This window comes from Gossypium raimondii, chromosome 2, assembly GCF_025698545.1.
Source record: "Gossypium raimondii isolate GPD5lz chromosome 2, ASM2569854v1, whole genome shotgun sequence".
Lineage (NCBI taxonomy): Eukaryota > Viridiplantae > Streptophyta > Magnoliopsida > Malvales > Malvaceae > Gossypium > Gossypium raimondii.
This window is the reverse complement of record NC_068566.1, coordinates 28794832-28822762: the sequence shown is the minus strand read 5'-3', so window position 1 is coordinate 28822762 and position 27931 is coordinate 28794832. Positions and strand designations below refer to the sequence as shown.

Genomic DNA, 27931 nt, shown 5'->3' with positions numbered 1-27931 from the left:
GTTAGTTGGTCAGAATTAGCTGGTCCTGAGGTTACTTTGTCAAGTTTTGTAGAATCTAGTTCTGGTGAAACTGGAATTTTAACATTTGGTTGAACTTCTTCTGAATCTTGAGTGTCAGCTGGCTCCTTTTCAACTTCGACAGTGTTGGGCTCTATTGTCTTTCCATTTCTCAATGTCAACGCTTTACAATGTTCCTTTCCTAGATTTCTCAGATTCTCCGTGTCACTAGGTGGAGCACCTTGTGGTCGATTCCTGAGTTCAGTAGCAAGCTGGCCCACTTGATTATCCAAATTCCTTAGAGTAGCGTCGTTTTTCGCCATGTATGCCTTCAATAGATTCTCTAAGCTATTGGATGGTTTCACTTGGGTTGGTTTCTGAACTTGTTGGGGGAAACTAGGTGGCTGAGTTAGTCTAGGTTGGGCGTAAGTGTTACTGGTTGCAGCCCCTTGGTTACTCTAGGAAAAAATTAGGTTATTTTACCACGATAAGTTATAAAAGTTAGATTGCAATCCTTTCCTCAGTCGGTTTTGGTTTTGGTTACCCATGTAATATACAGATTCGGGGTTCGATGGACATTCTTCAAACAAATGTCCTTCCCCACAATACACACAGGCTATATTTTCAAATTGGTTAGGTGGTTGGGCGGCAAAACTGTTAGACCTATTAGTGGTAAGATTCTTAAGCATTGAGGATATTAAAGATACCTGAGATGCAAGTGAAGTGAGAGCGTCCACTTCATGTATTCCGGCGACTCATCTTCCTAACGTTGCTCGATTGGTTGGCCATTGATAATTGTTACTGGCAATCCTCTCAATAATTTTGTAAGCCTTATTGTAAGACTTAGAAAGGAGAGCACCATTAGCAGAGGCGTCCACTACCATCCTCGTGTGAGCGTTGAGACCATTATAGAATGTCTCAAGTTGAATGCAATGTGGGATTCCATGATAAGGGCACTTTTGTAATAATTCTTTGTACCTTCCCCGTGCCTCATACAGGGACCCATCTTCCATTTTTTGGAAGGCAGTGATCTCATTCCTCAACTTGGCATTCTTGCTCGGCGGGAAATACTTCATAAGGAATCTCTCTGCTAACTCTTGCCATGTAGAAATGGAGTTCGGTGGCATTGAGTTCAACCAAGCACGAGCTCTGTCCCTTAGCAAATATGGGAACAACTTCAGTCATAATGCATCTTCGGGTACTCCGGCTAACTTGAAAGAGTCACTCACTTCCATAAATAGTCTTAAGTGAATATGAGGATCTTCAGTAGGCATTCCACTGAATTGGCTGACAGTCTGAAGCATCTGGAACATGACTGGCTTCAGCTCGAATTGTTGTGCCTTGATTTCGGGTCTCCTAATACTCAGATTAAGATTGTTAAATACTGGCACGGCATACTGTCGTAAAGCACTATCCCTATCATCAGTAATAAGGAAAGGATTCTAAGTAAGGTTTGCTCCGTTTCCTTGATTCATATTCTCAAAGTTTATCTCTTCGGTCCTTCTCTGGTTCACTTGCCTTTTTCGCTGTCGAAAGGTTCGTTCTATTTCAGGGTCCACAAGGAGTAAGTCGATAATTTGGTCAATACTCATAAACACCTGAAATAATCACAGAAAGATTAAGTAAGTAAAGATTTAAATAGGAAAATAACTAAACGAAAATGTAAAAACAGATTCACAAGTAATGCCTTTTTTTTAAAACAGTCCCCGGCAACGACGCCGGAAACTTGGAGTGACAAAAATGTGCAAGGGTACACAATCACAACAAGTAATAAAGTGACAAGTAAATGTCGATTTATCGTACCCACAGGGACTGTAAAAGAATTATTTATGAAAGTAAGTTTAAACACTTTGGTGAAAGAAAAATATTTGAATTTGGGAAATGATTAAAAACTAGGAAACAAAGTAAAATAAAATAAAATAAAATAAAGTTCTAATGCACGATTTCAAAAGCTGATTTTAATCAAGATGATATAATTGTGTTGGATTAATTACATTTCCTTGCCTTAGAATCATTAAACTTATGCTTATACTTGTTACTAATAAATCACAAGAACTCGGTAATTTACTAACTTATGAACATATTTACAAATCAAAATCCATTCATCTCTTGTACACATTCCTATGTCAATTCGAACAATAAAACAGATTTATAAAGATAAACATGTTATTGCACATACATACTTATTAGATTAAACAATCTCTCGTATATTCCTATGTTGATTCAAACGATTAATTCAACATAATAAGCATATAAAAGACTATGTGACGTAACAAAGTATCCTTACCTTGAAACAGTTTAATCATAATAATCTTGCAAATTATGCAAGGCATATGTATCGCCAAATACAATGCTAAAGTAACTTCAGCTACCTTAGAAGAATAAACATGCACTGATTTAAGTATTGTGTCGATTAATTACAATTTCAATATGATTTAATAATTAATTCATTAGTTATCCTACAATTAATATTGCAAGAATAACTTAGGTATGATTTGACTTAATCAAGCATCTTACCAAGGCCTATAACAGTACAAACACAATTTCAATAACAAGTAGGCAAAATATAATCAACCCAACACGGATTAAATTCAAGATAGATTGATTAAAATAACCATTTCAATAGAGTAAATATTCATAAACATGTTTGTCAAAACAACAACGAAATTTAAAGAGATAGGGAACAAGAAGCAAATCCGGTGTTTCTCCGTGGCTTGGCTGATTTCTCCGTTCTTCGTTCTCTATTTTCCTCGGCTATCAAGGTGGCTTACGAATACTTTAATTGCTGCTCAAAAATGGCTGATGAGGACCTCTTTCCCAAGAGAAGAAATCGGCACTTGAACAAAAGGGAAAATGGGAAGGAAAAGTTGAGAGAAAGTGAGAGAGGAGAAGAGAGAATGAGAGTGTGAGGGATGCTTTGAATGGGCAGCAAAGGGGGGTTTATATAGCTAAAGGTGGCTGCTAAAAATAGCAAATTTCAGCAGCCAAAGAGCCCCCTCATGGCTGGCCATCCTACATGGAAAAGTTGAGACTTTCAACTTTGCTAAAATTAGCTTGTGGTAAATCCGTAAAACCTTAATTTAAGGTGAGGTTTGAATGCAATTTGGAAGTCTTCCAAGGGCATTTTGTAGCTCATTTAATCAGAAAAAATGCTGATTTGGGTCAGCATTTGAACGGTTCTGGGCCACCCAATTGGTGGCTGGTTCAGTTCGCTCAAATTTGGTTCAACTGGTGCGGTTCAACTGGGCCTTTTTTCCATAATTAATTAAAATTAATTTATTTAGCCCAAATTAAATTGGGAATAAATTAAAATTAATTATATTATGAATTAATACCCATATTTGGACCGTCTTAGGCTAGAAATTATTTTTCCTTGTTACTTCGAATTGCTTCTCGGTTTTGTTCTTCTAACGGTGTCTGTCGGGTCAATTTTCACCCTTTGCATGAATCTGTCAAAAATAATCAAAATTCACTAAAAAGAATTGTAAAATTGACTAAAAATTAACATGTTAAAATTTTTAATACAATTTAATTATTTTATGAAAAAAATTCTATCGAAAATGCATGATTTTAAGTAAAATTAGGTATGAAAAAGTATATAAATCTTTGTGTTTCCAACTAGCTCTACAAATCTCACGTATTAGTAGCTTATCATGCATAAGGGTATCGTAAGCCCTATCCCAGACACAAGGATCCAGTGAACTGCTCATGGTTCACCGACTAACTCAAAATCAAAGGTCCTCTGACAAACTTAAACTCAAGAGACTTCCAACCAACTCAAATAGGAGGATAATACACATCAGCGCACCCGAACCCACATCCTCCTGTATTGGTAACAATACCCATTCCGATCGAGCTAAGACTCAATCGACTTAATCTTGTTAGGCCTTTCAATCCCATTTTGATTACAATGGCCCACAGGCCAACACAGATGGAGGTTGTAACTGCTCAAACGCTACTTAGGCATACTTTTGCACTACTCAGGTGCCCTCAAACCGGCTGCCTCAACAGGACACTACACTTGCTCCAACGATCCTCAAGTGTACTTTAGCACGTTGCCTGTAGGTGGCCTCATTGGTTTCAACAATTGGAAACAGATACAAGTCTCATTTTTAAATAGTAGTATACTTTGCTTCTAAATTGGTTGAGATATACTACTACAAAATAAAACTGTTAGCGCTGATAGAAAATTGAACTGGGTGTAAATAAAGTAGCAATCACTATGTCATGGAAGAACCACTTCCTTAGAAGCAAATTCACCTTGATCGATACAATCTGGTAGTGGACGTTGCCCCCCAAGGTTAACACAATACTTTAATTTCCAATCAATTTTCCAATCGAAAAACAAAAGTAGTTGATCAGAAATTTGATTGGAAAATAAAATGAAAAAAATTGACAAAACCACATTAAGTTCAATGTTTAGGAAACATTGGAGGGGTCATAGACGGTCTCACTTAAAACCCAATCTCCTAGACAAAATTTCCTTGTATAATTCTACAGAACACCAGAATTTAAAGAATAGAAGGATGAGAGAAGTTGTTTTTCTCTTTGTTTTCCTCTTGTTGTGTTTGTCTAAAAAAAAAGAGAGTGCTCTCCTATTTATATCATTTCCTAAAGGGTAAACTAGTAAAATATGTAGGGCAAAAAGGTTAAATTGGCAAAAATAATTTACTAAAACTCTGTAACAGTCAAATAAATATTTTTATTGACTAAATTTTTTTGCAACAAATCTTTTGAATATAAAAAAATTATTTTCTAAAAAATAATACAGAAGTTTTACCTAAAAATAAACACGTAGTATGTGTCGTAGACACGTGTTAACACAGACATTGATTAGGCGGCGACGACGACAGGCGCGTGTTAGGCCTTTAGCTTCAATTACACGAGGAAGGAAAGAGAAAAGTCTATATATAAACCCTCTTAGAAGCTTATGCCTAACCAATTTGAGATTGCCCTTTTCTTTTGAATTACCAACATTCCCCCACTAATGCAAAAGAATCAGGAAAATTTTGTAAACATGAGAAAAAGATAAAACATGAGAAGAGCAATAGCAAAATTAACTACTTGAGCATTAGTATCTTGTCGATTGGAAGTGGTACATAGTGAAATGAGTATTTTTCTTTTTAATAAGTGAACGAATCTTAAACTTGTTAAGATAAGGGTTAACCCATGGCACACGACTAATCTCAAAACTAATTGATGTTCCACGATAGATCAACAACTTTTAGCCAATACACCTAGGGATGTTGGTAAGTGCACTAAAAAGATTGCCCAATGTCTTCCATAGAAGGTGGTTAGTTCTTCACACTTATGTAGGTGATTTCATCAAGTCTATCTCAATGTAAACCACCCACATCAAGACTATGAAATCATTAATAACATTTGTTAAGTTCATCCTCTCAAATTTAAATTCGGTGAATTCATTAAGTTTGTCTCAATAGGACCATCCAAACTTTGGGATATGAACTCATTAAGAGTAATAAACTCAAACTAACATGTCGATAAATTCATCAAATCTATCTCACTTGGACCACCCAAATCTTGGTACATGAATTCATTAAGAGTGATAACTCAACTTTATGCATGTACATCGCTTGTTATAAGGATAGGTAGAATGTACATTATGATTCTTTTTGCGGTTTCGTTTAACCACATTGAACTTAAAGAACTAAATTAGGTATCCACCATGAATTCATTAACCATTGAGCTTAAGGCCCATCTCCCATGACAAATCAAAAATAATTTTCCTACTTAACCTTTTGGTTAGTGGATCAGTCAGGCTTCTTTCAGATCTCACGTACTTCAAATCAAGTACTCCATTATCCGATAAAGAAATCTCTGCGAGTAGATTCCTAAGCCATTCAGCCTCTTACCCGACTCAACCAAAAGTCATAAACTTAGATTTCATCGTGGAGCAAGCAATACACGTTTGTTTAATAGACTTCCAAGAAATAGTTGCTTCACCCAAACTGAAGACATATCCACTTGTAAAGCTAACTTTAGCAGTTAACTAGTTTGTATCACAACATCCCTCCAGGACTGTAGGGCATCCAAAAAATTCTGACTTCCAAGTTATTGTACTTTAATTTCACTCAAGACTGTTTGGGGAAAACTTAACTTGATAACTAAATTACGGGCCGTGACACTCCCCCACTTACTATGTCAATGCCCTCAACAACATGAAGCCTGTAGGTGCCTTCATTGGTTCTAACAACGTGAAACAGAAATGATTCTCATGTTTAAATAGTAGTATACTTTTCTTTTAAATTGCTCCAAATATTTACTACAAAATAAAACCGTTAGCGCTGACAAAAACTCAAACTAAGTGTAAATAAAGTAGCTGTCATTATCTCGTGGAAGAGCCACCACCTTAAAAGCAAATTTGCCCTGATCGGTGCAATCATGTAGTGGACATTGCCCTTCTAAGGTTAATACAATACTTCAATATTTGTACACTCGAATAAAGAAGGTGAAACACAATTGAGATTGCTTTTCTCGAAAGGAATGAAAATAAAAAAACAAAAGTAGTTGATTGAAAAATAAATTGAAAGAAACAAGCGAAACCACACTAGGTTCAATTCCCAGGATAGATTGGAGGGGTCACAGACGATCCCGCTTAAAACCAAATCTCCTAGACAAAATTTCCTTATTGTGTAATTTCGTAGAACACCAAAATTTAAAGAATAGAAGGATGAGAGAAGCTATTTTTCTCTCTAATTTCCTCTTATTGTGCTCTGTCCAAAATGAGGAGAATGACCTCCTATTTATACAGTTTCCTGAATGGCAAAGTAGTAAAATACATAGGGCAAAAAGGAAAAACTGAAAAAAGTAGTTTCCTAAAAATCTGTAACAGTCAAATAAAAATATTTTCTACAATAGGTTTTCAGAATCTAAACAAATTTATTTTCTGAAAAATAATACATAAGTTTTACCCAAAAATAAACACGCACACAGATATGGATCGAGCGACGGTGAGCGCGTATTGGGACTTTAGCTCCAATTACTCAATGAGGGAAAGAGACAAGTATATATATAAACTATCTTGGAAGCTTATGCCTAACCAATGTGGGATTGCCCTTTTCTTTTGCATTACATATTGTTATAAAAGCTTATATCCTATTGTTATCTACATAAACCTTAAAATCCAATTAATCACTGTTGAGAATTAAAGAGACTTACAGATTTAAAGTTGAGAGTCACAGCTAAAATTGAAAGAAACCAAAGAGGTTAGCTTGTTGAGTGCAAAGCTCGATTGAAAAAAACGAGAGGGTGAGTAAGAGGAGCGGCTAAAATTGAGAGTGACGAGAAAGGCTGAGTGATGGATGAGACAAGATGAAAGTGGCTGAGTGAAGGTGTTTATGTGAACGCATAGGTTGAGAGATAGGAGGTGTGCAACTGTAGCGATACTAGTTTAGGAAAGGGAAGAGAGAAATGGTTAAAAGTCAAAATGAGTCTTTTTAGGGTTTACTTTAGGATGGTAAAAAAATTCAATTGGGTTGTGTTTTCTTTTTAATTTTTGTTTGGGTTTAGATAAATGATATTGTTTAGATTTGGATAAATGATTTTTGTTGGGTAAAACTATTGGGTTTGGTATATATAACTTTGTGTTTGGGCTTGGTTGGGTTATATTATTGGGTTTGGTATATATAACTTTGTGTTTGGGCTTGGTTGGGTTATATTATTGGGTTTGGTATATATTATATTTATATTTGATATGTAAACTAATGTCGATTTCATCGGATAAAATGATTTTGAAATCCAAAATTCACTACAGCAAAACAGGATTTTAGCAGCATTTATAGCAGCGCTTGAACAAAAAATGCCGCGAAAGTTTTACATTAGTGGTGCTAGTATGAAAACACCGCAAAAGGTTAGAGTTATAGCGGCGTTTATGACAAAAAAATGCCGCAAAAGGTTGAGCATTAGTGGTGCTTTTTGAAAAATGCCGCCATAGATCAAGCATTAGTAGCGCTTTTTGAAAAATGCCGCTATAGATCGAGCATTAGCGGTGCTTTTCAGAAAACGCCGCAAAAAAGTTGAGCAAAACAGGTCGTTTGTTGTTGAGCTTTAGTGGCATTAGCGGCGCTTTTTAAAAAACGCCGTAATAGATCGAGCATTAGCTGCTCTATTTTCAAAATGCCGCTATAGATCGAGCATTAGCGGCGCTTTTTGGAAAAGGCCGCAAAAAAATTGAGCAAAACGATACTGTTGTTAAGCTTTAGTGGCATTAGTGGTGATTTTTAAAAAACTCCGTAATAGATCGAGAATTAGCGGCGCTTGTCAAAAAATGTCGTTATAGATCGAGCATTAGTGGCACTTTTTTAGAAACGTCGCAAAAAAGTTGAGCAAAACGACGTTGTTTGTTTTTGAGCTTTAGTGGCATTAGCGGCGCTTTTTAAAAAAATGTCGCAATAGATTGAGAATTAGCGGCGCTTGTTGAAAAACGCCACAAAAAAGTTAAGAAAATGACGTCGTTTGTTATTGAGCTTAAAAACGTCGCAAAAAAAATATTTTATTTTTGGGTTTAGGGTTTAGTATTTAAGGATTAATGTCTATAGTTTAGGGTTTTAGGGTTTATGATATAATATTTATTATTTTGGGATTAGAGTTTTTAGTTTAGGGTTTATGATTTAGAGTTTAAGGTTTAGGGTTTATTATTTTATAGTTAGGGTCTTATGACTGTTAATGATTTTAGGGTTAGGCTATTAGGGTTTAAGGGTTAAGGTTTTTGATAAAATGGCAAAAATCAAATTATTTTAGGGTTTAGGTAAGCTATAAGATTCTTTTTTAATTACTTTTATCCCTTGTAATATATTTAGGATTTAGGGTGTAGGTTTATGGTTTGGGGTTTAAGGTTTAGGGTTTATGATTTAATATTAAGAGTTTAGTGGTTACTGTTTAGGGTGTAGGTTTATGGGTTAGTGTTTAGGGTTTAAGATTGTGTTTATGATTTAGGGGTTAAGGGATCAGGGCTTAGGGTTTAAAGTTTGAAACTAAACAAACTTAATTTAAAGGAATTTAAGAAATAATTAAACCTTTCAAATATTGAAACAGAGAAGAAAATTGGATTCAATCTAACTATAAATATTTATTATTATCAAAGGCATTAGCGATGTTTATGAGAAAAATGCCCAAAAAGGTAAGTAATAGTGGCGTTTTGGATAAAAATGCCGTAAAAAATCATTTTACTTTAAACAAAACGGTGTCGTTTTTAATGGCGTTTTTAGTGGCATTAGCGGCGCTAGGTGAAAAACGCCGCAAAAGGTCGAGCATTAGAGGCGCTAGGAGAAAAACGCCTCAAAAGGTCATTTTGTTTTAAACGAAACAACGTCGTTTTGCTCTCCTCAATTTTATCCCAACTGATATACCCGAAATACTTTATTTTTCCCCCTAAATTTTTTTCCCAAATCAAAATCCCAACCCATCTGTTGCATCGCCTTCCTATGTTGCATCGCCCTCCTCTGATGCATCGCCCTCCTCGACCCGACCATCTACTGCATCGCCGTTGACTGTCCCTTCTGTTGCATTGCCGTCGCACTCCTCTGCTGCAACCATTCGGTAAGTTTTTTTCGTTATACTTGTTTGCAACCTATATTTGATCCCCTTCCTTGATCTCCATAATTTTGCTTCTGATTTGATTTGTGTGTATACGTAATTAAGCCTCAAAACCATGTTGCCAATTGAATCACTGTAATTATTGGGTAATGTTATCATGCCATATTTCTATGAACTAAACTCTCAATGCTTTTTGCCATTTTCCATTTCATTGGTTACATTGGTAATGATTAATTGCTTTGGGGAAAAAATGGATTTATAAATATATAAATTCAACATTTCACCATTTTATAAAAATGGATTTATTATTTTTGCTTTTGTTATTTAAATATGGCTATTCTCGTTTCATGCATTGATATGGGGTTTTGTTTGTTCTTCATTTCCTAGTTTTCATCTGTACAGTTAATGGGTCTTTCTTCTTTGGTTGTTGTTGATCTGGGCAAACTACAGACATGAGTTTTTGTTCTTTTGACGTTTTATGTTTCCTTCTCTTTTCGTGTTTTTCTCTTTTGCTCTTAATCTGGTCACATTAATAGATGCCTTTGAAGCTGAGTTTGATCTTTGAAATGGAATTGGGTTTCAGTTCGACTGATCAGGGCTTTCCCTTCTTTTTTTATGCTTTTTTTTCTTTTTATTATATTCTTACAACGAAAGTTGCTTTTGAAATACCTTAGTTTATAAAATCTTAACAATCAATTAAAAACAATAGAAAATTTGTTTTGAAACTATTTGCTAAATTTACAAAATTTTGATATAAAATTTAATATGTCAGGATTTGTAATGTAGAACACTTATTTGAATCCATTGATATGTTAAAATATGAGTATTGTGATTTTAATCTTCAAAATTAATATATCACTTTTTAAAAAAATATGACTCTTTTTTCTATGCGGAAATTCGATAATGATGACAATGAAATGGGTCGGATTTTTGCTTGCCTAACTTCGATCTAAAGCTCTATCACTTTCACTTGATCCCAACCTAACTTAATAAAATATAACCTACCACGAATTTGATTCCGATAATAAATTTTCCTCTGCTTGCAAACATATTTATAGTATATGTTTATTATTTAATATGCTTAATAAATCAATTTTTTTTACTTAAAATACCTTAGTTACATGGAAATAATGTGGATATTAGGTGGAAAAAGAATACCTAACCCAAGGTTTAAGGGTTAAGTGATCATTTTGAAAAATAAATCTTTGTAATGACTAAATTAATAAAAAGTTAAAAGTGATGAAAATAGAAATAATCCTACTTTAGAGTGATGTTGGATATAATTTACTCAAAAACAAATAACACAATAACATCATTAAATTAAAAATATAATAACAAACATTTAATTAAAAACCTTATAGTTTTTTTTACTTTTTTTTTTGGTTTATTTTTTTACTTTTAGTTATTTTCAAATATTTTTAATTCTCCCATTTACTTTTAGTGATCTTCATCCCCAAGTACTTCCAAATGGGAAATATCGGTTGCCGCCTTCTATTTTTGCAATGTCGATGTAACACCCCTTACCCGTATTTGACACCAGAGTAGGGTACGAGGCATTACTAGAACACAAACGCTTGTAAACGTATTTAACCGTATTATAAAATTTCATATAAATTAAAATTTTCAAATTTTTTAACATGCTTTTATAATTCTTCACAATATATCCTCAAAATATTATATTCATAATAAATAGGTCCTACGATACCCGATACATACCCATGCAATTCAATGCTTCATTTCCATTTCATTCAGTTCACAATTTCTCATGCTCACAATTCAAATCATATCACTAGCAATTTCAATTTAATTCATGTACAATTCAATATTAGTAAGTTCAATACTAATACGTATTTACCATTTAACTCAACGTTTTTCGATTATACCATTCATTAACACATTTATGAAATTCTCAATTTTGCAATGAAAATATCACTTTATCTTAAATAACAACATCAATTCAACTCATCATCCACTTACTATTTCATTATCTTTCCACGCCCGTTTCCTATGCATATCACACAAGACATAAACATATCGTTCAACCATAGTTGCAAGCTAGTGCATTTAAGCATAATTTTTTTTGGAACTAACCACATGATAAACCATTTAACTAGAGATTACATAATTTAAACCTTACCACCCCTGTCATGATCACAAGCATATTTCCATTTAGGCACTTACCATTTCAATGCATAACTTATAATTTTAACGTGGCATAATCCAGCCACAACTTGGTCAAAGACTAAGCATGTACATCAAATATGTTAATCAAATAAACATATAGCATAAGCATTATGAGCATGGACGAGCACAACATTTATTAATGTATCAAACTTACCAACATGTGTTAATTCATAAACCATTCATGACATTACTTCAAGCTAAATCATATTCCAAATATACCATACACACATACTATGAAACTTTATTTTCCCACATGAGCTTAAATCATGACCAATAATGCGCAAATATAAGTATCATTTCTATTTCATCGTTTATCAATTATAATCAAGAATATTACCAATTATACACAAATCATTCATATATTTTCCAATTTTCTCCTCCTCCTCTCCATTTCACATCCTTAATGTGTATAACACACTTAAACAACATTATTCATACTTTCACTATTTTCCTGTATGTAAATTCAAACTATCTGTCTGGGTCAGAGTCACTAATTTATTTATATCTCGAGCTACCAAGCTCCAAATTAAGATTTTTTAATTTTACCAAAAAATAGACTCACATATATTCTTACCGTAAAATTTTTAGAATTTTTTTCTTAGCCTATAAGTACAGTTTATTCTTTAAAGTTTCCTCTATTTCACTGCTTGGCAGTTCTGACCTTTCTTCACTAAAAATTAATTATTTCATATTACAGAATTTGGATAATGTTCTTGTTTGTTTATTTTGAAAATAGACTCATTCAGGATTCTAAACATATAAATTTTATCCCATAATTTTTTTTTCAAATTTTTAATGATTTTCCAAAGTCAGAATAGGGGATTCCGAAATCATTCTAGCCCTATCTCACTAAAATTAAAATATCTCATAATATAAAACTCGTTTGCTTGCTTTGTGTCTTTTATATGAAAATAGACTCATCCAGATTTAAGTTCATATCTTATTCACTCTCTAATTTGATTTCCACCATTTTTGGTGATTTTTCAAAGTCACACAACTACTGCTGTCCAAAACTGTTTTGTTGCTAAATTTACTCTTTCATAATTTCACTTACTCCATTGCTTCTTACCGATGGTTTGATCAAATATTGAGCACATTGTTCATAAAATTTCACACTTATACCTGCACTCATTCATCACATAGTCATATTCAATTACACTTAGTTGTTACATGATCTCATGTATTTTCACTTAGTCAATTTCCCGATGAACACTTCAGAATAATAACAGATACACAGTGGATCAGCACATAGCACCACCCTTATAGTCAATGATACTCGGTGGAATTAACACATAGCAATCACCTTCATAATCAATAGTACTCGGTGGAATTAGCATGCAGCAACCACATTCATAATCAATGGTACCCGGTACACGTAGTAGCCTACACATAGTACTACACACGTGACCATTACTATCTCTTTCACATAGTGGCCTACACACAGCCCGTGCCACACATGTGATCATTATTGTCACTTCATTCGTATCTTTTCTATTCCGGAGGTTCAACCGAGAAATTTCTCACTTTTCTTTTTCACTGATCAGAGTCAATTTCTCGTCTTTCTTGATTTATAATAACATATTTAACTTACTTAACACTCACATTATTCAATTTAGTCCGAAAATCACATTTTGGAAAAATTACATTTTTGCCCCTAAAGTTTCACAAAATTACAATTTTTCCCCTTGGCTCGTAAAATAATTTTTATTCAATTTTCTTACATTTTAGGCCTAGCCAAACCATTTTCATAACTATAGCAGTCCATAATTCTCACTTATTCACACACTTATTCTCACTGAAGAGGGTTGGTACGTTGTAGTCTGTAACACCCCTAGAGACTTGTTTGACATGGGCAATGGAAGTAGAGATGATATCGACGAAAGATCAGAAACTTTTCCTTTTCCAGAACAAAACTTAAATGAAAATATCCCTAGTACTAGTACACAATTTCAATGGGTTCGCCAGGATGTTGATGAAGATATTTACGAATTATGAGTAGTAAGATTTTACGGTTTTTTAATTATATGTAATATCATAATTTAAATCTTGGTCTTGTTAAATATGTCAACTATTTTATATGTACTATTATTGTTGTAATTAGTTACTAAAATTTCAACTATTTTATGTGTATTGTAGATAAAATGCCTAGAAGAAGATTGCGAGATCTAAGTATTGTTCAAAATACTTCAAATTCGGAAGAAACAAATAGTGAACAACAGACTGCTATTGGATCTTCGAATGTTCCAAATACACCTAACGAACCTGTAGAAATTCAAAGTAATGTTAAATTTAATTTACACGCGTGTTGACTTTTATTATTGATTTCTTTTTCAAATTCTTATATTATAATATACCATTTTTCAGCTGAAAGTGGTGGGACACGTAGAGGTCGAGGACGTACGCTATTTAAAGATTTATAAGAGTTAAATCCTTTCGAGCGTGTCAAAGTATCTAGAAACAATCTTGGTCAGCCTGTTGGATTAGAAGCTCGACTTTTAGCAGGATATTTGGGCATTATAGCACAAAATGCCAATATGTTGCCTATCAACTACGAGTCATGGCATCAAATGCCTGATAGTAACAAAAATGAAGCTCTCGATAATATTAAGGTAACAAAACGTGAATGTAATTTATAATACTTTGGTTTAAATTTCATTTATATTTACTTTCTAAACTTGTGTTTTTTGTAGGAGAGGTTTGCTTTAGAGGTCTTGGATAATTATGTCAAGAAAGCATTGGGAAAAAAATGGAGAGACCATAAAAGTACTTTGAAGAAAAAATATTTTAAGAAAAATATAAGCCTCAAAGAGAAATTGCGAAATGTCCGGCTGGGAATGCTGAGGTACCAATGGGAAGATGCGGTTAGATTTTGGAATTTAAAGAAAGGAGAGGTGTTACGTACTTCCAAACTCTTATAATTATTTTGGTTTATAGTATTTACTATATACGTAATAATAATTTCATAATGTAGGATCGTGAACGAGTTGGAACAAGCAGCAGGCAAAAACAGAAATTCACTTACACAACTGGGTCGAAAAGTTTTGCTTGTGTAGCTGGGGCCGATGTATTTTGAATTTATTAATTGTGTCAAGTATTTATTACTTTCTATTAAATAATATTTTTACTACTATATTGTAGAAACTGTCGTCTGGTCAAAAAGTTGGACACCTTCAGCTTTTTGACGTTACACATAGGAAGAAAGATGGATCTCCTATGACTTCTGAAGCTGCAGAAATTATGGTATGTTTACTTAATAAAATTTGAATTATTTTAAATATTTATAGTGTTTAATTATAATGGTTTAATTCGTCGTTTGTAATGCAAATAATGTTAAGTTATGTTGCATTTGTTTTTATTATATATTTCGTTTCTAACTCTTTGATTGATTTATTAGGAGAAACTAAAGGAAAAAAAGGCGGAGTATGAAGCGATTGCTTCAACTGATAGTTCTATTAATGTTGACGAATTGATAACTGGATTATTACTAAAGTTTTGGGTCCTGAAAGGTATGGTCGGGTTCTATTTCAAGGATCTTTTGTTAACCCAACCCAATATTTTGGATCCAGCTCGCAGCAATACATGCCTTTGGGGAGTTAGACTCAAGTTGAAGTTCAGAGGTTAAGAGACTAGATGGCTCAGATGCAAGCGAGCACAGTTGAGCAAATTGCTCAACTTAAAATGGAGGCAGCAGCGAGGGAAGCAGAGCAGAGCAGAAAGTACGACACACTCTAGCTACAGCTTTAGAATGTGATGAAGATGCTTCAGCAGTCGCAAAATCCGCCATCTTAGACATTTGTTTTCTTATTGTAAGAATATTTTGAATTATACTTCAGTTATCAATTTATATGATATATCGTTCGTTGAATTTGAAGTATCATTTAGATTTGCTATTTTTGGTTGTATTTCATGCTATAGGAAGGGTTGTTACAAATCTGCCAAAGTTAGTGGCGTTTTTTAATAAACGCCGCTAAAGAACGGTACTTTTAGCGGTGTTTGTGATAAAATTTAGCGGCGTTGTCTATAGAGGCGTTTTTTGCGGCGCTTGGCAGCGCTTTTCCTAAAAAAAATGCCGCTAAAAGCCTGTTTTGCTGTAGGAAACCAAATTGACATCACATGACTTAACCGACCTAAAATTGGAACCGATCAAATCAAACCGAAAAATTGAATTGGGTCGGCTTGGGTGGTTTCCACCGGATTTTGCACACCCCTACTTTAGACTACTCTTTTTCATGGAAACTTGAATTTTTCAAATGCAAGTTGTTGATTCAAGATTGTATTCATCTTAATTCTTTTTTGGGTTCTTTATCCTTCCGTTGGACTTGTAGATGCTAATAAAGCTGCTCATACTTTGGCAATGGTGACTTTATTTCATTCGTACTACGTTGAATTTGTTAGTTGAAATTTTAATGTCTAATTGTGCTTCTAGTCTGGATGAAAACAAGAGGAATTAAGATTGGATATACCAGATAAGCCTATTGGCTTGGTTTAGTTTTCTCCTCTTTTCTCTAGTTTCAGTTCTTGTTTTAATGAAATCTCTTTTTCTCTAAAAAAATTTTTTATTCATCCTTAAAAACTCATCAATCTTTGCAAATCAAACAAAGTTATATATATATATATATATGTAAACGGATCTATATTTAGCTTCTGGCTAATTAAGGAATAAATACAGTCTGAACTTGATTCATCACACAACTCAAGGATCGACCCAGGAAAAAAACCCAATGAAGATTCTGATATACCCTTTGCCATGGAGTTTCCAAGTAAAAGTATAAATAAATAAAAACCCCAACATGAGAGGAAAAAGATTATATATTTAGTAGTTTACAAAAGAAAAAAAAAAGTTGAAACCTTCATGATCTATTGTCTTCTATTATTAGCTGAAGTCGTCGAGGTTAATCTTCCTTGATACTCTCCAATGAAGGTCGCCAAGAATGATGTTTATCTCCACATCTTGCTTTCTTTATTTCCTCTAAAAGATCCCCTAATCTCTTCCCTCCACCATGATTCTTCTTCAGCTTCACCATAAATAACTCTAGCTCCTCTTTCGTCAACACTATCTTCACTTTCACTCTGGTTTTCCCAGTACTGTTTTCCTTTTCTATTTCTTCTTCTTCTTCTTCTTCCTTCATCTGTCTTTTTGAAGCCTCCATGCAATTCCCCATTATTTTTGGTGCTGATTGTGAAAAAAAAGCGAGCTCCTATAGAGGTATTTATAGACAAAGGTATTAAGCATTTCAGTATTGTTTTTTTCTCCTTCACGAGACTTGCTTTTTGTTTTCTATATGCTTAAGTGACAAATTGAAGTCGACGTAAAACTATAAAACTAGACTATTATTTAATTGAGAAAAGAAACAAATATATAATTGTAATGCAAATTATTAATGAGGAATTAAAACTCAAGTCTCAACCTATTATAACTTTAGCAAAGGACAAATATCTTTTAGCAAATCTAGCTATCCAGCTACTCTTTCGTTAGGATTTGAATATGTGTCGGTATTACCATTTTCATACACTGTGTATCATATTTTTAATTAGGTTAATGATCTCATCACAACCAACAATTGAGGTGCTTTTTTATTATTATAAGTATAATTATAATGATTTGTTACAATTTATATACTATTGAATAATTAAAGTTATCGAAATTTGATCTATCAAGTACTATTACAACAAATTTATTTAAAGTTTGGAAATATATATATAAGTATTTAGAAAATATATAAAAAATAATTATAAGGTAGAAAGCATAATTGTCGGCTTTTGAAAATTTTATGTGTGAATACGATCTTTACCCATTCTATTCATATAAGCAACACCTTTTTTTTTTTCCTTTACAGTTCTTAAGCTTATCCATTATCAACTTTCGATCCCACCTATCTTTTGATTTATGAATTGTGGGTCATTTTGGTTGATGGAAAAAAGCATTGACCAAATTACTGCTGCTTAATTTCAAGTTAATTTCGAAATGCTTGGAAAGATAAAAATATGAGAAAATCACCTCTTTTTTTTATAATTTTGTTTTCATTAGCAGCCGCTAGGAACCACGAATGAATTTTCGTGGAAAATGGGAGGCAAAATTATAGGACATTCTGATATGATTCAGGCACAACCAAGCTTAATTTATATAATAAACTATAATACCCCCACAAGGTCACGGGCAGAAACTTGTTCAATTGGTTTAAAAGAAAAAAAAAAAACAAAGAATCTCTGAGTCGTACCCAGCGTGGCAAAAAAAAAAAAACTGGGTTTCATAAATTAATTTTAGAAACACCGACGAGTTTTAATATTTAGTACCAGAAACAATATTATGTTATCTTATATTAGAGTATAAAAATAAACTTTTTAAAGTATAATAAATAAGGCGTTATTTATAAAAGTAAAATAGATCGAGATATTTATTATTTGACTACACATTTATTATCAGCAAAATAAAATGAATATAGGAAATAGATATCTACAAATAAATATTTTCATTTGTTGCGAATGATAATTATAATATTTAAATTTAAATAGTATTTAAAAATACAAAAAATAAAAATAAATCAAGCATCTGTAAATATTCGAAATCTTGATTCTTGTTCGAGACTTCATCATCTTTTCCTTTTTCATTTTTCCAAGTTTTCAATTCAACTTTTTTAGCCACATCCTCATCCCGTGGATGAAAAAATGTTAGAAAATTTAAAAGTTAAAAGAAAATCTTTAAAGTTGGAATAAAAATGTCATTGGAGACTCCTGAGTTTATTTTTCACATTCGAATTATATTTTTTTATCCCTTCAGTTTTCATCTTTTCAAAAATGTTTTCACCAAAATCTAAGGTTTTACTGAAGTTAATTATTAATTTATGAATGTATATTTTAATATTTAATGCAATTTTATTTTTAATTTAAAATATTTAATTATTATTTTATGAATATAGCTTTTGTCACTGAATGCTAATTAAATATTTATTAATACAAATTGTTATTTTTAGTAGCGAAAAAAGCCGCACCGTTTCTTTACATACTAATCTTTGTAATTAGATAACTTTAAAAAATATTTTTAATTAGAGAAACAACACAAATATTTTTTTTATTATGGAAAGAAACTAGATATAATCATGTCTTTAATTGATATTTTGCAACATTCTAAATCAGAAAGATAAAGATTAAGAACAGAGAAGAAGAATTACAGAAAGAAAAGAATGAGAAAATCGAGAGAAGGAGACTGTTGATAACGGTTATCCAATTTTATGATATTTCCTCACGTAGTTACAGGCATATAATAACCCTATAACAGGAATCAAAACGCTCCCGTTTCGAGTTAGACAAAACTCACCGTTTTCATTAACTCTTACAAGCAAAAACGCAGCGTTTAACTAATTATTATAACGAAAACTTAACTAAAATATGAAAAAGCTAGATGACCGTTGTTCCTCCCATAACAGTTGCCCACCCTGAAAAAGAATCCTTGTCCTCAAGGATCAAAGGTAGGATAACGACACTGAAAATCCAATAATTTTTCCCAAGAGGCATCCTCCGGAAACGTATCTGCCCATTCGACCAATATTTCTACTGCTGCCAGGTTCCCATGCTTGACCAAACGTCTGTCCAATATTCGAACTGGTGATTTGAGCAAGGCTCCATCCGACCCGATTGGAGGAAAGGTAGGTGCACTCACTGATGAACCAATGTGTTTCTTCAGCTGAGACACATGAAAAGTGGGATGAATCCGAGCGGATGAAGGCAGTGACAATTGGTAGGCCACCTTTCCTATTCATGCTTCCACCGAAAATGGTCCAAACTATCGGGGTGATAGCTTCTGGTTCCTGAACTTGCGCAAAGAATGTTGACGATAGGGTTGTAGTTTCAAGTAAACTAAATCATGAACCTGAAATTCCTTTTTCGAACGCCGTTTATCAGCCATTTGTTTCATTCGATCCTGTGCCCGACTCAAATGGAACTTGAGCACCTTACGCATAGCTTCTCGGTGTTGCAATGTACGATCCACAGAGGCGATCAGAGTTGCACCTGATATATAAGGCAAATGCAATGGAGACGTTTGCCCATACAAAGCCTCATATGGTGTTGTCCGAATGGTAGAATGATAGGTGGTGTTATACCACCATTCAGCCAATGGCAACCAAGAGACCCATGTCGACGGTTTCTCACCCACCATGCACCTCAAATAGCCTTCCAGGCATTTGTTCAAAACTTCAGTCTAACCTTCGGTTTGAGGGTGATAAGCGGTAGATTTCTTCAGCTTAGTGCCCATGTGTTTGAATAATTCTTGCCAAAATTGGCTTAAGAAAATTTTGTCTCGATCGGTAATAATAGATTCAGGGATACCGTGGAGCTTATATACATGAGTGAGGTACTCTTGAGCCACAGTGAGAGCAGTGTAAGGGTGAGCCAATTCCAAAAAATGGTCATATTTGGTTAGACGATCAACCACCACAAGGATAGTTGACTTCCCTTGCGAGAGTGGCAGGCCTTCCACAAAATCCATGCTAATATCTGCCCAAGCTCGTTCAGGTATCGGTAGTGGTTGCAAAAGTCCAGGTGAAGCAGCATTATCATTTTTGCAGCGTTGGCAAGTGACACATTCCTGTACCCACTGTTTGACATCCTTAGTGAGCCCTTTCCAGTATAACAAAGCAGATATCCGATGGCGCATGGCATGGACACCCGAATGACCACCCATAGGAGTGTCGTGGAAAAGACCAAAGATGCGCTTCCGCAGCAAATGATCATCATTCACTACCACCTTCCATTTTCTGCGCAAACAATTACCATGCCAGGAATATTTTGGATGTAATTGTGGTTGAGTTCTTACCTGCTAGATCAACTGAGAAAGCTTCTTGTCCAATGCATATAATGCTATGATTTGCTCCCAAACTTTAGACCAGTCCCAATCGGTACTTCCTTCAAATTGGAACAACTGACCAGCAAAGGCAATGGGCTTCCTCGATAGTGCATCGGCCACAGCATTTTGAGTTCCCTTACGATAAACAATCGAATAATCATACCCCAACATTTTTGCCACCCATTTTTGCTGATAAGGAGTGATAGCCTGTTGTTCAGATAAGAATTTCAGACTTTGGTGGTTTATTTTGATAATGAAATGTCAGCCTACCAAGTAAGAATGCCACTTCTTGACTGCTAACAATACTGCCATTATTTCTTTGTCATAAATGGACAAAGCCTGATTTTTAACCCCAAGTGCCTTGCTAAAAAACACCACTGGCTTCCCATTTTGCTGAAGCACTGCTCCAATCATTTGGCCACTTGCATCGGTTTCCACACAAAACAACTCTTGAAAGTTAGGTAGGGTCAATACTGGAGCTTGGCAAATAGCTGATTTGAGCTGCTCAAAGGCTGCTTGCTCTTGACCTGCCTTTTGCTGTAAGAGGTTTGGCCAACAACCCATAACCACGTATAAACCTCCTATAATACCCTGATAACCCCAAGAATCCATGTAATTCCTTGATAGACCCAGGAGAAGGCCAATTCAAGACACTTTCCACCTTAGCTCGGTCCATGCGAACAGTTCCTTGGGAAATCACGTGTCCCAAGTACTCTATATGTGTGGCTCCAAAAACACATTTGGACTGCTTAGCATATAGCTGATTTGTCCACAATACTTGTAAAACTTCACGCAAATGCATCAAATGATCTCCCCAGCCTCTAGAGTATACAAGAATGTCATCAAAAAATACAAGGACGGCCTTCCTCAACATAGGCCGAAAAATTGAGTTCATTAGAGATTGAAACTCGAAGGGGCATTGGTCAAGCCAAATAGCATGACCAAAAATTCATAATGCCCTTCATGAGTCTTGAAGGCTGTTTTAAAAATGTCTTGTTCGCACATTCAGATTTGATGGTATCTCGAACGTAAGTCCAACTTAGAGAAGTATTGGGCTTGCCCCAACTCATCAAGTAGCTCTTCAATAATAGGAATGGGAAACCTATCTTTGATCGTTAACTGATTAAGTTATCTGTAGTCAATGCAAAGTCACCAACTCCCATATTTTTTCTTGACTATGACCACAGGAGAAGCAAAAGGGCTGTTACTATCGCGACTAACTCCAACTCGTAACATCTCCTGTACTAGCTTTTCTATTTCAGTCTTCTAAACTGAAGGATGTCTGTATGGTCACACTTTAACCACCTTAGATTCGTCCACCAATGGTATTCTATGGTCATGTAAACGAACGAGAGGTAAACAAGTGGGCAACTGAAAAACATCATCAAAGTCGCTCAAAAGATTTTGCAACTCGAGTGGTAGACTGGCTGACTGCATTGTGAGAAGGGTCTGCTCAAAAGAAGCTAGTAACATCGGGCATGGACCATTTCCCACCAAACTCATGCACTGAGAAAATTCTCCACTAGGAACGATATGAACTAAACCAGGTACTGTTCCCCTCAAAACACAAGTCTGGTCCCTATATTTGAACTGCATGGTCAAGTTAGAGAAGTCCCACACAATCGGCCCCAAAGCCAATAACCACTGAACACCAAGAACCAGATCAAACCCCTTAACAGATAACACTAAGAAATCCGTAGTACATTGATACCCTTGTGCCTCCCATATGACAGCCCTGCATAACCCTTGAGTACACAACTTAACCCCATTAGCCACCAGCACCCTCACACTTGGCCCAGGTTCGATAGTCAGATTCAACCGCTTTGCCATCTTGAAATCAATGAAATTATGCGTACTTCCCGAATCAACCAAAACCACCACTTGTGGTTGATCAATAACTGCTGGAAACCTCATAGTCGTAGGACCCTATAACCCTTGTAATGACAATACAGGAGCTGCATTCCCAGACAATGTCTCTGTCAACTCCAATTGTTCAGCACAGTCTTGGAATTCATCTGGGGAAGGGCTACGTACTTCAGGTTCATTCTCCCATGAAGGTTCGACAATCAACTGATACAATTGTGACTTTGAACATTTATGGCGTGGCGAATATTTCAGACCACACCAAAAACAAAGTCCTTTTTTCCTTCTGTCTTCCAATTCAGCTTGCGATAAGGACTTGGAAGGAAGTTTAGGAGCCAATTTCCCATTCACTGTTTCACTGGCCGATCCAACACTACCACTCCCACGTTGACTTCTAATCATAGGAAATAATGGCCTCATTATATTAGACCCACTATTAAAACTGCCTTCTCTTTTGACCGGTCCCGCCACAATAGTTTCCACTTGCCTTGCTAACTGGTAACCTTCTACCAATGTTTGAGGCTTGAACAACCGAAGATATTGCCCAATTTTTGGTTTGAGGTTGCTAAGGAATATACTTAATGCATAGGATTCAGGTAAGTTGAGCTGATTCAACAAACTCAAAAAATCATCATGAAACTGGTCCACTAAGCTTAGCTATTTAAGGGACACTAATTCTGCCATAGGATCTAAGAAAAAATCTGATCCGAAATGCTCTCGAAGCCCCTCGAATAAACCTCCCAAGACACTTGATGAACCCCTCCATGTCTACGCACAAAAAAATGATGCCAATCAAGTGCTTTACCTTCTAGGTGTAACATGACGATCCTGACCTTTGCATGATCTGCAATTCCTTCAGCCTCAAAATACTGCACTAGTTTGGACCACCAACCTCGGTAGTGCTCACCATCAAAATGTAGACAGTTAACTCGAAAAGAAGAATGTTCGGATTCCATCAACACTCCCCTTTGCAACATGCTCGAATGGCCGAGATCTGCTCTTGGAGATACTATTAAATGCTCTTGAGGTGGAAACCCCGGTGGTGTTCCTAAGATCCCTTTTCCCTTGTTGCTAGATGCATTCCCCACAATCGATGGGTTACTTTGGCCAAAATATTGTTCGAACAAGGAGTGAAGCTCAAAATGAAGGTCGGAACGTACCTCCTACTTAATTTCTGCCTGCAGATCTTTCATCTTAGTGTCCATCCGTACATCCCACTGAGTCAGCTCTAGTTGCAAGTGAGAAAGCTCACCTTGGATCTGCCCGATTTCCTTCTGTATGCGAGTACTGATTTCGTCCCCTGTCATGAAGATCGACAAGCTTTGATACCTTTTGCAACATTCTAAATCGGAAAGATAAAGATGAAGAACAGAGAAGAAGAATTACAGAAAGAAAAGAACAATAAAATCGAGAGAAGGAGACTGTTGATAACGGTTATCCAATTTCATGATATTTCCTCACGCAGTTACAGGCATATGATAACCCTGTAACAAGAATCAAAACGCTCATGTTTTGAGTTAAACAAAACTCACCGTTTTCTTTAACTCTTACAAGCAAAAACGCAACGTATAACTAATTATTATAACGAAAACTTAACTAAAATATGAAAAAGCTAGATGACCGTTGTTCCTCCCATAACATATTTAAAAGATAAAAGATAAAGAAACGAAACAAAAGTCAAATTGTGGAGTTTTTTTTTAAAAAGCTACACCAATAATATATTAAATAGTAATTCCACATTTGATACTCGAGATTTTTATATGGTAGAAATTATTAGGTAAGCTCTTCTTAATGTCTCATCCAATCATATAATGTTATATAAAATTATTTTACACGTTATTTTTAATTAATAAATAAGTTATCCTAAAAATTTACCTTTTCATCTAATTCCTATTCAGATTGATCATCTTCCCACAATCCTAGTTTTTCTCCATCCTCCCTCTGTTTTCACCATGCTGCAGAGCTTGCAGCCATCTATAATCATCGTTGTCGTTGCTACTAAGAGCTGGTTCAATGCCAAAAGCTATTTGACCTATTTGATACAGTAAAAGCCTAATGTCACTACACCAAAACAGGTTTTTAGCGGCGTTTTTTTATGCTTTTAGCGGTGCTTTTTAGCGCCACTAAAAGTATTTGCGGCGTTTTTGAAAGCGCCGTAAAAAATACCGCTGTTGTTAACGCCACAAACGTTTGCGGTGTTTTTAGAAATAAACGCCGCTATAGATCATGACCTTTAGCGGCGTTTTTCCCACAAACGCCGCTATAGATCAGGAGCTTTAGCGGCGCTTTTCCCACAAACGCCGCTATAGATCAGAACCTTTAGTGGCGCTTTTACACAAACGCCGCTATAGCTCAAGATCTTTAGCGACGCTTATCCCACAAACGCCGCTATAGGTCATGACTTTTAGCGGCGCTTTTCCCACAAACGCCGCTAAAAACATATATTTAAAAAAATAATTTTTTTCTAAATAATATTTATTTCTATGATAAATATTATATTATGTTTTAAAGATTTAAATTTTCTACGAAAATTTTAACTTTAAAACTAAATATAAAAATTAATGAATTTAGAATTTAGAATTTAAAATAATACATTAATAACACAATCAAAATCCAAAAGTTAGAACTCTTAAGTAAAAATAAATATCATGCTTATAATGCTTATAATGCTTATTGAATTTAAATTTAGAATTTAAAATAATAAATTAATAACTGTACAAATGTTTAGAAAATATTAAAGAATCTTTCATATCATACTTATAACAGGGATGCTTTTACAAATATCATGCTCCATAATTAGTGTAAGAAGAGCAAATCCTTATATAGATGGCAAATCCACTTCTGTCAAAATGAGATCTACATTATGTGGTCTTCCTTTCAGCATCTCCCATGCCTTCAAGCCATTAGGAACAACAGCAACTACTCAAAAAGAAAACCCATTTTCAGTCACAAATGTACAAGTTAATATTGCAAACAGTTTCTTATTTTAAGCAAGAATCAACAGGCAATTTTCCAGCCCCCAAAAAAATGTAAAAATAATAAATTGAACCACAATCCATAATCAAATATTTGTTACTTACATTTAAGGGTCAAGCGAGCACTTATAGTACAAAAATAAAATATCAAGCTGAAGCCAACATACCCGATAGTGCACTTTGATTCTATCACCTTTATGAGTTTGAAACTCGCATGATTTGGGCTTATGCTGTGAAAAAGTGAAGAAAAAAAAGACATAATAAGACAACAAGCAACAAAGAATGGCAATAAAAAAAGGAAACAATTTCTAATATATCAACAGAGTTTGAGTGCTGCAATTTAAGTTTTAGCGACTAGTGTTCAACTTGTAAGTATTTAGCCGAATGAAAATTTCATTGAGGAGATGTGAAAAAAATGATAGCTGCTAAGTTACAAATAAAGCTTTAATCCTATATTCCTATTCCTAGATTAAAACTTTAACAATAACTTATAATCCTAACCATCCATCCATATCTCCAACAATCAATAAATAAGACTGAAACAATATAATATCATAGTAGCAGCTCCTGCATTACACAAGCATATATATAATACCAGCTGGGAGAAGCATGTAGTGGGAAATATGGAACAAAAACACTACCATGAAAAGAACGAAGATACTGATAACACAAAGAAATAGAACACTCAATGAGAAAAAAGGTGCAACAAAGCTAACATCGAATGTTAAATTTTAGATTTTCTTCCTTCATTTTCCCTTTTTATCAGCACATTACAGGGTAAAGAAATGGACTGTTAGGAGAACATGGAACCAAAACATGCAAACATTCAAAAATTCCACATACTATTTGTAAAACATCATGTATAAATTATAAAGTAATATCACTTTAAAAAAAAAAAAGAAACAGCCTTACCCTCAAAATGGTTACATCAGCTGGTTTGGTAAGATCGCCTGTATTAGTACCTTCGAGGAGTCTCAGAACCCACATTGCATCGGAGAAGGTTGAGGCAAGCACAAAACAGGGTGCCTCAAAGATCGACAACAAACCTTAGACCAACACCCAAGGGCCACCCATCTTGAGCTAGAGTGGAAAGGGTCCCTATAGAAGACAATTCCATTATGGTCCTGGAAACCTCGGTGGGAAATGGCTTGTGGCTGGTTTTTGTTGGTGGGACTGAAACAGTGGAGAGCGATGAGCATAATTTGAAAGAGGGTTTGGGTTTTGCTTGAAGGAATTTGGGTTTTGGAGGGAAGGGTGGAAGGGGAAAGTGTGTCGACATGACTAAGCAAACAAACATAATTAATCTTAATTTATTATTGGGTTTTGGAGGGAAGGGTGGAAAATAAAAATCACTTCCCATCTAATGGAGTAGATTTAGTTGAATTCCCATCTCTCTTCATCATATACAAGTAAACAAAAGGAATTAAACAGGTATTTCACTCAAATCAGGTTATCTTTGGTTTCGGTATTATATAAATCGACAAGTAAATTTTATAAGTTTCAGACATCCAAGGAAGGAATAAAGCAGCACAATCTCTCAAGCCTGGCGAAGGCGAAAGCTCTTAGGCGGCCACTGCGAATGTTTTTGAGAAACAAGCCTTTGAATTTGTCATCATCAACACATATACATCAATTTAAAAACTCCTTTTCACTGAAAATAGCTGGATTTTAATCACAAATTATATTTAAAAAGTGAAACAATTATAAAGATATAATAAAAGGTCTCAGACATCCAAGGAAGGATAAAAGCAGCACAAGCTCTCAAGCCCGACGAAAAGCGAAAGCTCTCAGGCGGCCACTGCGAATGTTTTGAGAAACAAGCCTTACAACTTATCATCATAAACCCATACACATGAAATATATTATCATTTGACTCAATTTTATGAATATCGTTTATCAATGGAACTGAAAAAAAAAGGGAAAAATATACAACCAGATTTCTGAGAAAATAATTGGATTTTCAAGCGCAAATAATGAAAAACAACTATATACAAGTCATAAAAGGTCTCAGACATCCAAGGAAGGAATGAAGCGAGACAAGCTCTCAAGCCCTGGCGAAAGCTCTTAAGCGGCCAACGCAAATGTTTTGAGAAACAAGCCTTTGGATTATCATCATAAACCCATACACAACAAATATATTTTCCTTTGACTGAATTTTAAGAATATCGTTTATCAATTGAACTGAAAAAAAAACGGGAAAAAATGTACAACTAGATTTCTGAGGAAGTGACTGGGTTTTCAAGCACAAATAATGAAAACAACAATCATATAGAAGTCATAAAAGGTCTCAGACATCCAAGGAAGAAAGGAAGCAGCACAAGCTCTCAAGCCCGATGAAAGGCGAAAGCCCAAAAATAAAAAACCTGGCAGAGTTCTCGAAAAACAGAGTCAGCGTTGGCTTCGGTCAAGGACTGCAGCAAGAACCGAACATGGCTTGAGAGTGTGGAGGAAAGCTAAAGCATGGTGAGTGATGGTGAGTGAAGATAGATCGCGAGTGTTTTTCAATGGTAAACAC

General features: G+C 34.8%; 1 protein-coding gene and 4 non-coding genes across 5 annotated transcripts; 1 reads left to right on the top strand and 4 right to left on the bottom strand.

The window, feature by feature from the left end:
- Window positions 1–936: 936 nt before the first annotated feature.
- On the top strand, window positions 937–1043 carry LOC128039490 (small nucleolar RNA R71). Its single transcript, XR_008193992.1, has one exon. It is a non-coding gene; the product is annotated as a small nucleolar RNA R71 (small nucleolar RNA).
- Window positions 1044–16628: 15585 nt separating this feature from the next.
- On the bottom strand, window positions 16629–16898 carry LOC105788216 (uncharacterized). Its single transcript, XM_012614994.2, has one exon. It carries the CDS (start codon window positions 16896–16898, stop codon window positions 16629–16631), a length of 270 nt encoding a protein of 89 aa, XP_012470448.1.
- A 10014-nt stretch (window positions 16899–26912) lies between these two features.
- LOC128039328 (small nucleolar RNA SNORD14) lies at window positions 26913–27037 on the bottom strand. Its single transcript, XR_008193832.1, has one exon. It is a non-coding gene; the product is annotated as a small nucleolar RNA SNORD14 (small nucleolar RNA).
- A 99-nt stretch (window positions 27038–27136) lies between these two features.
- On the bottom strand, window positions 27137–27261 carry LOC128039528 (small nucleolar RNA SNORD14). The gene has a single exon (XR_008194029.1). It is a non-coding gene; the product is annotated as a small nucleolar RNA SNORD14 (small nucleolar RNA).
- A 158-nt stretch (window positions 27262–27419) lies between these two features.
- LOC128039351 (small nucleolar RNA SNORD14) lies at window positions 27420–27537 on the bottom strand. The gene has a single exon (XR_008193855.1). It is a non-coding gene; the product is annotated as a small nucleolar RNA SNORD14 (small nucleolar RNA).
- Between the last annotated feature and the right edge of the window lie 394 nt (window positions 27538–27931).